The following is a 12,216-nucleotide window of genomic DNA, read 5'->3' as shown; positions in this document are numbered from 1 at the left end:
TCTGTGAGAAAAACTAAAACTACAGAGGCAGTCTGAAATAATTGGAAATAATCCATAAATGGAGAGTCCTGGGTGTATAATATCCTATGTTATGAAAGCCATATGTTGTGTCTTTTTAGCCCCCTTTGTAACATTCATAGTCACATTTCACTGAAGTGATATTGAAAAACTGTCTAACAAGAGTAGAATTATTGGTTGTACTGTGCACACCATCTATTTCTCGACACACTGATGCAGTTATTAAACTCTTCTCTTGTGTGAAACCAGGAGGAAAAACTGACCAATTCTTCCTGATCTGCCATTTTGCATTATTCCCTGTTATTTCAACTCTTAACATTATCATCTGTTCTTCAGTCGTCACAACATTTTTTTTAGCGCTGACATCTTTCTGATTGTTATGTCCTTTAGGTAAGTGCTGTGAATGTGACCCACCCTTTTGTAAAAGTGGCCAAAAGCCGATGACTAATTTCCAGGTGTTACATTCCTGGCCCTGGGAAGACAAAACATGCTATGTGACTCTCAGCTCTGATGGGCCAGCTGGACGGTAGGTGAACAATTTTCATGGTAGCTAGAAATCCATAAAAACATATTGTACAAAATAACAGAGCTTTACATTAAGCCTGAAAGAAGTAAAGATTCAGTTCAGAATAGATATATTTAGAGAGAATATTTATTCTCTATTCTCTATTAACATTTATTCTTCAAGGACATGACTGTAACTTCCCACTACCATCCCACATAGGTCTCTCGTTAACACACACAGAGCAAATACTGAATCTGAGTCAGTTGCGGTAAAGTGTGAGAGAGTGACAGTGGTGTTGATTGGAATTTTAAAAGCGGCTCCTCTCATCCCCAGTGCGCGCACGCACACACACACACACACACACACACACACACACACACACACACACACACACACACACACACACACACACACACACACACACACACACACACACTTCCAGAGGGGGAGAGATCTCTTACAAAAACACATTTCCAAAGGGGACGAGCAGATGGGTGACACCGAAACAAAACAAACCAGGTGGCGTCAGAGGCGCACCGACGTTTCTGAACAGCAGAAAAGCGACTCAGGTCTGGTTAGGATCAGGAGTGATGCAACCATATGAGAAAAGGTCTTACGTAAACACTGGGAAACGCCCAGCATTCCTCTGAAAAAAAGAAGGTGCAATGACTGTATTATTGGAAACCCAGGAGACTGGTAGGTAAACCTACCTCCATCATGTGAAAATCACATTCATTTTGGTCTTCTGATGAGGTGGTGAACCATTAATTTTATTTTATTATAATGCTTTCCAGTTAGGGTTAGGGTAACTTATAAAATATAAACAATTTCAGTGATTTTTAAAAGCAGAAATTGCGGGCATAGGAACTTTTTCTAGTACACCTGGGTTAAAAAGATAAACACAACTTCTAATATTTAGAGTTAAAACCAAGTGTTAACATACATTTTATAACTTTTTTTCCCCACAATGTTTGAAATAAAATCTGAGTAAACCTTTTTCTTTTCTTTTTTTTAACCAAAATTTATTTAATTTAGTCAAAATAGAGATTTAAAAAAAAAAAAATTTATACACCAAGATAAAGTATAGACAGTGTGGAAATATTCCCCATTATACTAAGGGTATGAAAGTGTTTTGTTGCAAAATGTGTGATTCAGCCTTTGAATAAAAGAAGTAAAATACCCTGTGAAAAGGCTGACTGAAGCTGGTGAAAGAGCTATCGCACAGTGAAATCAGTTCTATACCAAGATGGGCTGGAAGGCCACTCAGAGAGGAAGAAGCCATTATTCTAGAAATTACATAAAAATCTACATCGTAGTTAGAAAACACACATAAGAGACAAAGACAAAATTTAAAGACATGTCCTGGAACTCTTGAGGCGTTTGGCTGTAGTGACCATCCCGTCCTTACATAGAAGAAAAAGAAACATTGGAAGCATGAGAACACCTTCCCAACTGTGAGGCCAGGAAGTGGGAACATCCTGTTGTGAGGCTGTTTGGCTGCAGGACGAACTGGAGCCCTCCACCAAATAGATGATCAGTATCATGAGGAAGAAACATTATGTGAAAAGTTTGAAGGAATATCTCAGACAGGAAGTTAAAGCTTCACCAAAAACTTCACCAAATGGGGTCTGGGAGGAACACTAAGAGTACCATCAACACTGCAAAAACACAAAATCTCACCAAGTATTTTTTGTCAATTGTTTAGTGCAAGTATCTTAGTACACTTGAAATAATGCAAAATTAACTAACAATTAACTTTTCAGCCAGTTTTAAGTCAATAAATTTTTTAATATTGATGAAAAAGTACAAATTCCTCTGGCATATTATTTCACTTATAACATCACATTTCCCCCATACTTTAAGTGAGATAATTTGCTAATTGAATAATTACTTTTTCATCAGTATCAAGGAATTATTGACTTAAAAGCTTATATCTTTGCTGAAAAGTCACTTGTTAGTTAATTTTGTCATATTTCAAGTTTACTATATTTGCACTAGAAACTAGACCATAAATAATTGGTAAGATTTTGTGTTTTTGCAGTGAAAGTAGTAAAAAGTCTTTAAGACAAGTGTTCATCACAGAACCCTGATCTCAGACTTATCGATTTACAACAATCATTCCTAAGAAGTTGGAAAGCTACAAATCTCCAAAGACGGATGCTGTGATCAAATGATGAGGATTTTCCTCCTGTGCAGCAGAACAGAGCTGTAGCTCCAAATGTTCCTCAACTCATTCTGAACGTTTTGCAGTCCAAAAGGGCATTCGTTTGTCTTCACAGCAGGTATTTAGTTAATGTTTTTTTTTGTTTTTGTTATGAAGTGCTCCTCATATAAGCTATGAAATCAACCTTACAGTTCAGGTAAATCTTAATTCCCTGAAACCTTGTCTAGAGAACTGGAAAAAAACAAAAAACTGTCTACAGAATTTATGACGTGGCTTGTCAGGATCACATAGTTTATTTTACAGACTGTGACAATGGCTTGTGACAGGAAACCATGGCTGATGACTAATGACATTAGGTCATTATTTAAAAATCCCTAAAATCCCCTGGACTGGTTTCAACAGTGAACAAGTCCTGACAAGCTAAAAAAAAAAGAGAGATATTAGATATCTCTTTTCTAATTAGAGATTAGAAATCTGAGAGCTCATATAGTGGAACATTTATCTACTTGTTCTAATTAAAATAACTGAATAATTTTTACATTCACACATACACTTATAAATGTAAGTACTATAGTACATTATCCTGACCTGGCGATTGTACAGGCTCAGACTGAGCTGCAGGATTCCTCATCAGTGTGACAAAATTCATGTAAAATTAGTTTAAAATATGTAGTAAATACTAAATGCTTCCATATTATATGGAAATAATCAGATTCACTTTCTTCCAGTGTGTACATAATGTCATACTGGTAATCCTCTCCACTTTAGTGTTTTCAACTGAAATCTAACATGAGAACTGTTGCCATTACAGAAAGATTTGTGTTCAACACTTAGCCATTGTTCCGGTGTGCAGAAGCTGCTTCTCTGTGTGTGTCTGTGCATACTGGCCTTCTGAACATAATCTCATTATGTTATTCAAGGTTCAGTAAGCCCACATTTCTGAATGAAAATGCATTTCTTAAATTTCTGGTATATATTTTTTCCTTTATTTGAGCAAATCAAAGAAAAATGCATCCTATTACAAATAGAATTGGTGCGAAATACAGTAAATTTAATTAAATACCACTCATTCTGTGTTATTTGCAATATTAGGTGTGTGTTGTTGTGTTGTTCAACTGCATTTTTAAAAATATGTATTAGCTTTAGATTTTTTGCTAAAATTTTGTACAGACTTTAATTACCTTACTTAAGCTATTCCATAAATCTCTCTGTAACGCACATTTGTTTTGTTGTACTATAAGCACTTTTTTTAAAAAAAAAAAGGTTTTACCAGTAGTTAATTTTGTTTTGCTTTATATATTGTTTGTAAAAGTTTTGATTTAAACTAAATTTCCAAATTTTATATTTAAAATTTTATAAATAGTGGATTCAAATAATCTCTGAAAATCAGAATAGTGGAGAATTCCATTTGCTCTTTTTTGTAAACTGAAAACTATCATCTAAATTGCTCTCAACTCCTTAGCTGACATATGGTAGTATAAATGTGTATTATACAATACACAAGGAGTTATAGACTAACAGGTACTTAGATTTCTCCACTGTAGAAAAGCTCCTGGCCATCTTGGATTGTGTGCTAGCAATATGAAGTTTCCAGCAGGCTTCATGATCGAGTTATGATTCAAAATTTGTGACCAGGTTTTTAATAGATTCATAGCTGTTCTAATATTAAATGTGTTTATTAGCATTAAGCCCCATAAAGCATCAGTCTGAGTGTTTCATCAATATTTCACTTAGTAATTCAAGTTAACAAAATAAGCTTTATTCTAATATTCCAATTTATCAAAAATAAATGTAAAAACATTCCATCAAAAACGTATCATGGGACATTTCTGCTTATACATGCAAGAATGCTAAAAACAAACACTGAAGATCTGATATAAAAGAACTTTATTAAAAGAGTAAACATTACATTACGCTGACAAGATATGATTATTACAAAAGTAAAAACATGGCTGGTTGTCAGTCCAGACTTATAGCACAGTGATACGATGTTCAGTGGTTCAATACCAGAAGGTCCAAACTTGGAGAAACTGTTCCTTTAAATAATTTAAATCTGTTACTTGGTCATGATAGGAAGTTTGTACAAAAATAACCGAAGCTGACTTACAGTGTAATGCAATTCAGACTTTTTATGCAGGTTCAGAGTCGGAACACTTCACCTCAATCGTGATTGGAGAACAAAAACTTGCACTTAAGAATGTCAGAAATGTGACTGTTAAGACCGTTTACACTGGAAAACTCTACAGTGATAAACTAAATGATCAAAACTACAGCCGCACACAAGGAGTTATATGTATTTGTATGTCACAAATGTTTTACCATGGTAACCTCTGGGAACTGGAGCAGCCCATTACCATCTTCTATACTCACTTCAAACTAAGTTTAAGTAAGAGATCCTTCATGAGGTCAAAGGATTTTCCTCTGGATAGAGTTTACTGTGAATAAACTTTCACTCTCCTCTTTTTACCTTTCACAGGAAGTAAGCTATGTACAATTCATGAAAATCTGAGGCGGAGGTGAAGGAACTTCAGTACCCGTGTAGCGCAGTGTCTTCAACATATTCTTCATATAGACAAAAATAACCAACATGCTAGGCTCTGTTGAATCTTTCCAGGCAGGAACAATATCAGTGCAGCTCGGAAGTAAAAAGGAACAAACCATCGTTTTGACATTTATCTTTCCAAAACACATTATGAACTCAAATATTCTGCAGAAATCGCTGGATTGAAACATGGGGGGCAGAATGACCAAGCGGAGCCACTACCACTGGCTCACTGCTTTACAGACTGCTCTGCAACAATGGGAGACCTGAGACGGTGCAGTAGTCACAAAGCACATAGACGAGCTGCTCTTGTAACATTGTAACATAGCATTGGAAATGATAAAATACTGTTTACAACTCGACATGCAAGACTTTTTAGAAAGGAGGCGAAATGGTCGGTTGTGCATCTTCCATCCTTTGGTAACAGGCCTGGGTCAAATTTTGGCAGGTTAGGCCAAAGAAAAATTAAAAACAAAAAAAACATTGGGGGTGAAAAGAAAAAAAAAAAGAGAGACGAAAAAGTAAGTACATACCATTTCTGCATAAAACACTCAAACACAGATCAATCAGCTGGAGAAACAGATATTTCTTCTGAAACACTCAATGTTATGTGTCCAAAGTGGAGACAGAGTCTGTCCTGAATCAGCTACAGCTGTTTCATTAGTGGAGGTGGGCATGTTATGCCTCCACGCCGACCAACTCCGGGGGCATCGGAGACTTTGGATGTTTGCTTTCAAAGTGCTGCTTGAAGGTTTTAGGGTCGGGCATTTGCGTCTGATAAAAAAAAAGAAAAAAGAGAAACTGGATTATGAAAATAGAAGTTAACAACTGCAAGTACAGAAAAGATTCCTCCCTCAAACAAGAGGACTGTATCAAATGCTTACAGTAACAAGGAAATGAAAAAATTTCAATCTTTTCCAAATAATGCAATGGATAATCAAATCAAACAGGCAGGAAGTCAAGTTGAAAACGTCAACATGACTCAGCATTGTTGGAGTGGCGTTATTATTTTGTTTGGTTAGATTGTTGTCACATTAAGGAAAGAAATACCACAGTCTACCCAGTTTCCATTTCAAATTAAAATTCTAAACAGGCAATTATTATTTTCACATTTTAGGTGCTGATTTAAAGCTCTGGACTAGAATTACATATTACCTATCACTATTTATTTTTTAAAATAAAGAAGGATGTTTAATGGTTCTTTCTAGGGCTTCAATAATCAATTAATCATCGATGATTCAATTATTGTAATAATAGTCAACTAATTTAGAAATCGATAAATTGTTAATGGGAGCACACAGACTCAAAAAAGTTGCTGAAAGAACAACACGCTCAGAGCAGTAATTAAACCAAAACTGTACAAAAACATATACATTTTGCATTCTAGACATAAAAAATAAACATCGACAGTGTTCTGCCTAAACCTCCCCAAGTGGGAGTTTTAGCTTTAAATTCTGTAAAACAACAAGGAAAAAAAAACTTCTACTATGCACCTTTTCCTATCCAATTATTAATTGGTTAGTCCAAAAATAATCAACAGATCAGTCGCACAACAGATCAGACTATTCCGTTTGACAGAATAGTCCTTTCTGTCAAACAGAAAGGACTATTCACCATATTTCTTCCACAATTTTGCACTACTGTGTGACGACTGTCTATCATGTGAAATCCCAATTTAATAAAGCTTGTGATGCAACATGACGAGGGTACAAACACTTCTGTAAACCATAGATGTTATGGTAATAATGCTTAGCATGGAGTGCATTTTTAATAACTGAGACTCTCCTGTTTTCTTTTTTAAAGCAATATATACACAAAAGCATAGCATGTGCCCAGATTGATGCATATAATTTACATACCCGGCATACACTACAGGTGTATACCAAGGCAGCTTTGGCTGCTGCCTTCTGGTCATGACCTTTGCTCTTCTTTATTTCCGCCTGCTTTTTGGCATTTTTCTGCTGAGACTGAAACTTCTGGTGCCCACGGGCCATATCTGACGTTACACCTGAAGGAATCAGACAGGAGACAGAAAATGGCAGTGTGTGAGGGAGGATGGATGGGAAGGTGGTGGAAAAACAAACTATGAAAGCAGGAAATACATTAAAAAAAACCCTCCAATGATGTTGATGTGTTTTAAAATGTTCAGAGCAACATTAGGTGTGAAATATTTCTCAAAACTGGGTTAATTGTCTCTTTTTAGGTCACAAGCAAAAAGCAATTAACTTGGAAATTTCCCCAAAGAAAATTAAACAGCAGACATCTATAAATTTACTGGAACTGGGTCAGTTTTAGAGGCTGTATGAAACCTGCTGCAGAGGGGAAACGATAAATGTATATACTTTTACTATCAGCAGTCAAAACAACACCAGAGTAATTCTGAGCCTGTACAGTACGTGCATTGGACGGAGTGACGTAAGGCTAGCATCGTAGCTTAACCGCTCATTGCAAGCGTTGAGTTAAAAGCAGTTATAAACGGTAACACTGACAGAGACAGTGGAAAACACATATTGCATTTTGGTAAATATACACAAGATGGACATAAATTAAACCCTAATGTCATTTTAAACTAGCTAAAACATACACATTTTATCAGCCTGTTGTAATTTCATACTAGCAGGAGTAATACGTAGAAATGTACAAAAGATGCCAAATGTCGGGTTTAAACTTACGTAAACACAGCATCTGTAAATGGCTTACCAATAAAAAAAATGTATTGTTCACAACTGCCACAAAAATGAAATTTAACAAACGCCAGCCTCCTCTGAACCATCCGTCGATTTCGAACAGTTTGCATACAAAATGCTCTAATGCGCATGCCCAAGCCGTGCTGCCTTCAGGGTCATCCCTAAGCGTTGGGAAGAAAATCGAGTTTTCAGGTTTCAGTTTTGCGCTGCTATGGATATAGTGGATTTTTTATTGACAACACATTGACGTAAAATCACTACTGAAAAAAAATTAAAAGCGGAATCAAGAATTTTATTCAAAACAATGCAAATATATATATATTTGCATTGTTTTGAATAAAATATATATATTTATATATATATATTCGATATTTGTATGCAAATGGAACTCTTCTTGTCATTTTATTGCACATGAAATATATACGTGCGGTAAGGTTCATAGCTGGTGAGGCACCGACTTAATTATTTACAAATCTAGACCCCCTGTATGTTATTGTTTACATAAGGAAATTTCGCGCATGCGTACAATGCTGGAGGGCAAAAGGACTATTCTTTAACATGTGATGCTTAGCCACGCCGCCGAATAATTTCGTTATCTCAATCAAACTTAGACATGTAGATATTATTAATTTCGTGCTGTGCTTAAAACCAGAGAGAGAAACCGTTAAGTACAACGCAAAACCACGTCTTTCTCGCTCTATGTATCAGCGCAACTACTGTATGGCTAGCTCGCTGTTATTGTCTCTTACTCTGCAGTTGTAGAGTTACAATGTCTGGGATCATGAGCGCCCCCAGCGATGAGGCACGAGAACTACCTGCCTCATCTCGAATCTGTTCTCTGCAGTTTCTGATCGCTCCTTAGCACACGAAACACGTTACATACGCAGTTGGTGACAATAAAAACACAGTACATTAAATACATACGCTAAATTATGGAAAATACATACATTAAATGTTTTTAACCATTTTATTGACGACGTACAGACAGGAGGAGCACGCTCTCAGAGTGGCAACCGGAGCAGTTAGCGAGAGGTTGCGCAATCAGTCACAGGTGAGGCTCAACTAACTGCTGCCTCACCCGCTTCGCTTCCAAGCGTTTGAATGGAAAAATGCGAAAATTCAGCGATTATGAAGAAAAAAACAAACATCAGATTTGGTTCAATTAAATGGAAAATTATTATTATATATTATTTTCCCATGATGACCCCTGACCGCACGTTACAGTTTACAAATTTACTCAGCTCATATATATAAACACGTCCGACCTAACGTGTAATATTAAATACTCGCCACTAGATGTCAGGATACAGCCTAAAAACCCACTTTACAGGATGAAAGTCATTTGCAGAATTTATTGACTAATGAGATTACACCAGTACATATTCGAGATTTGTATGCAAATGGAACTCTTCTTGTCATTTCATTGCACATGAAATAGCAGAAATATACCACAAAACGAGAAGGATTCTCTGGGATTTATAGAAATAGACAATTGAAAATAAAAGCAGATAAAAGCTAATCTAATATATAAAACAAGTAATGTAGTGGAAAGACAGTTCAGCATTTTCACTGCAAGCTGTAGATGCTTCTTGTTTCTGCTTTTAATGTTGCAATAACGTTTGGCTGACGGCAGTGATTCAAATAAATCATGACGAGCAAGGGTGAAAGTAGTTTTAAATTCTAAAATATATATATATATTGAAAAATGCGATATATATATATATATATATATATACAGGGCCGTGCAGAGGCCACTAAAGGGGCAGGTGCTCGACAACAAAAAAGGGCACATCTAACCACATTCTAGGACAGAATATTAACAAAGCCACTCAGCTTTCAGAGTTTAATAAACAATGATACATTACAAAAATGTGACATATACAATCAAAGCTAACGAACATCTCCATATAGAGCATAACACCATGCATATGTAAGATATTTTATTACTAATTTCTTTCTGCAGGTCTATTTTGTTATAGGAAAGTATTGCAATATTCAAACCCACAATTTAGCAAGATATGTAAATCAGAGCTAGACCACCAGACATATTTTGTCTTTACTAAATTACACTATTAAAAATATATACAAGGGCACAATGCAACCTTTTAGTGTACTGTAATCTATAAAACAGAGCTGCCTGTTTGCTACAGTGGAAATGAAGATGGTCCATTCAGGAAAGCAGAGCTGCATCAAACTTTAACGTGGAACTGGAGAAAAAAAACAAAAACAATTACTGAATTGTTAATGCATGTCACCATGAGAAAAGCCTACTGAGTTTTGCTTTAAAAAAAACTTAAAATCACACATTTGTGTTTCATGAAGCGCACATTTTTTTGCAAAACAAACTTATTTGCGCTTGTCATGAATCTTTTCTTGCTATTCTAAGATTTTGTTTGTGACTCAAAGTTTTGCTTGTGATTCTCACATGACGTCTTGAGCAGGGCCTAAATCACAACAAAAGATTTATGATGTGTGCAAATAAATGTTTATGTTTGGTAAAAATGAGTTATTTAATAAAAACAAAAAGTATTTTAAACAAAACTTTTTTTTAAAAGAATCATTACAATTCCAAAAGTTTTGATTACAATTGTATTTTACTTAATTGAGGTTAGTTTTTTTTTTCCATTGAATAATTGGGAAAACAAATTGAACTTCATACTCTGCGAACCAGACCCTAAACTTAAAGTCTGGATTGAGTTTTTTTTCCCCCATTATATCTATCATGGTAATTCAGGGCGAGTTATTTTTAATTCTAAATGAATATCCTTGTTGGACTATTATTTAAATGTTATTCTAATTCAAAATACATTTACCTAACGCTAGAATAAATGCAATGTACATTATGCAGCAAAGGAAATTAGACATTTATCCATTATGGAGATAATCGGTTTTGGACGGGCGATGTGCCCTTATACTGAAGAATGACTGATATCATTAACGATACAGGGAAGAAGCTTTTTAGTTATCTTGCTTTGCTAGCAAAGTTGTTAGCTAGCAGCTAGCTAACAGCACAACAACAACAGCCTAATGTCTGTATGATAAAATACTGAATCGATAGATAAGAACAGTTTCTCCTCACCTGGTTGTCTCCTCCCACTCAGTAGTTCTTCAGAGAAAGGCAGACGCAGAGGCCTGTCAGTGTCTGTTGTATTTCATTACCTCTCTGCGACTCCGAGCTGAAGCAGAAACGACACTTCAACGTTTTCCGTCATCTGACAAGTAGCAAGTCTACTCCACTTTATTCACCAAAAATGTTTTTTTAATTCACCAAAAACTGTTCTGTAATCTGGAACGTTCGCTACGTTGAGCTCCAGTTAGCCACCTCATCTGACTGCGCGAGAGGCAACTGCGTCATGCGTCACGGGCAAAAGGTCAAAGGTAACAAGGTGACCGGAGGGCTTATTGTGTTGTACAAAAAAGAAACAAAAAAGCAAAGAATTTTAGCACATGTTTTTATGTGTCAGAAGAGGGCTTAGGAAATAATAATACCAAAAACAAAAAATAATTTGACCAAAAGGGCACTATATATATATATATATATATATTTAAATATACTATTAATGTATTAGTAATGCATTTAAATCACACTTAATTTTTATTTTTGATTTCCTGCTATTGATAATAAACTACAATTTCAATTACTCGTGAAAGTCTTTATTCCTACGTACCTATTTTGTAAATGACATGCATAACTACACTACAGTACTTACATTGTTTTAGGCTAAAATTACATGGAAAGATTAATTACACAAGATGTTCAAGGTAATTCAAATATTTTGTTTTATTACCGACATTTTAAAATTGTCCAATTTTACTCACAACTTTATGAACTTTACATCAGCTTACACATCAAAAGTGAACACATGAACATGAAAATTTAAGTGTGACAATAAAACATGACAGTGAGAATCAATGACAGAACATTCCTGTTCACTGCACCTTACAGAAACCTACAAAAGAGAACAATAGAGCAATTAAACAGAGAAAGTATGTGTATTTAAAGAGAACAGAAAAATGGCAAATAAAAAAATAATACTTACAATTTGAAGACGTTGTGGACTCGCCATGTATGTGACATCATAAGAACTGATGATGATTGAAACCGGATGCCTGGGGTGGAAAAACATTTCCTGGTGTCTTTTCCTGTTTATGTTAGAAGTAGAAAAAAATATATAAATATATATATTATATAAAAGAATATTTAGAGTACATAAAAATACTGCAGACAATACAAGAATGCTATTTGATATTCTTTGCACCAACACAAAATTAGTAAAAATCCCTCAAAGGACCAATAAGT

The 12,216-nt window shown here is 35.2% G+C and overlaps 1 protein-coding gene across 2 annotated transcripts; it reads right to left on the bottom strand.

The window, feature by feature from the left end:
* Nucleotides 1-4,557: 4,557 nt before the first annotated feature.
* Nucleotides 4,558-8,087, bottom strand: LOC103478835 (zinc finger protein 706). 2 transcript variants are annotated; one of them, XM_008432908.3, is made up of 3 exons: nt 7,930-8,087; nt 7,089-7,237; nt 4,558-6,003 (listed from the first exon to the last, which is right to left on the bottom strand). In XM_008432908.3, the coding sequence occupies exons 1-3, from the start codon at nt 8,045-8,047 to the stop codon at nt 5,908-5,910; spliced, it is 363 nt and encodes a 120-aa protein (XP_008431130.1). In that variant the 5' UTR covers nt 8,048-8,087; the 3' UTR covers nt 4,558-5,907. The 2 variants fall into 2 exon arrangements, with proteins under 2 accessions (XP_008431130.1, XP_008431131.1); XM_008432909.3 differs by having other exon boundaries at nt 7,902-8,053.
* Between the last annotated feature and the right edge of the window lie 4,129 nt (nt 8,088-12,216).

The sequence above is a fragment of the Poecilia reticulata genome, chromosome 16, assembly GCF_904066995.2.
Source record: "Poecilia reticulata chromosome 16, P_reticulata-male-v2, whole genome shotgun sequence".
NCBI classification, from domain to species: domain Eukaryota; kingdom Metazoa; phylum Chordata; class Actinopteri; order Cyprinodontiformes; family Poeciliidae; genus Poecilia; species Poecilia reticulata.
The sequence above is the reverse complement of the archived record's forward strand: the minus strand, read 5'-3'. Positions and strand labels throughout refer to the sequence as shown.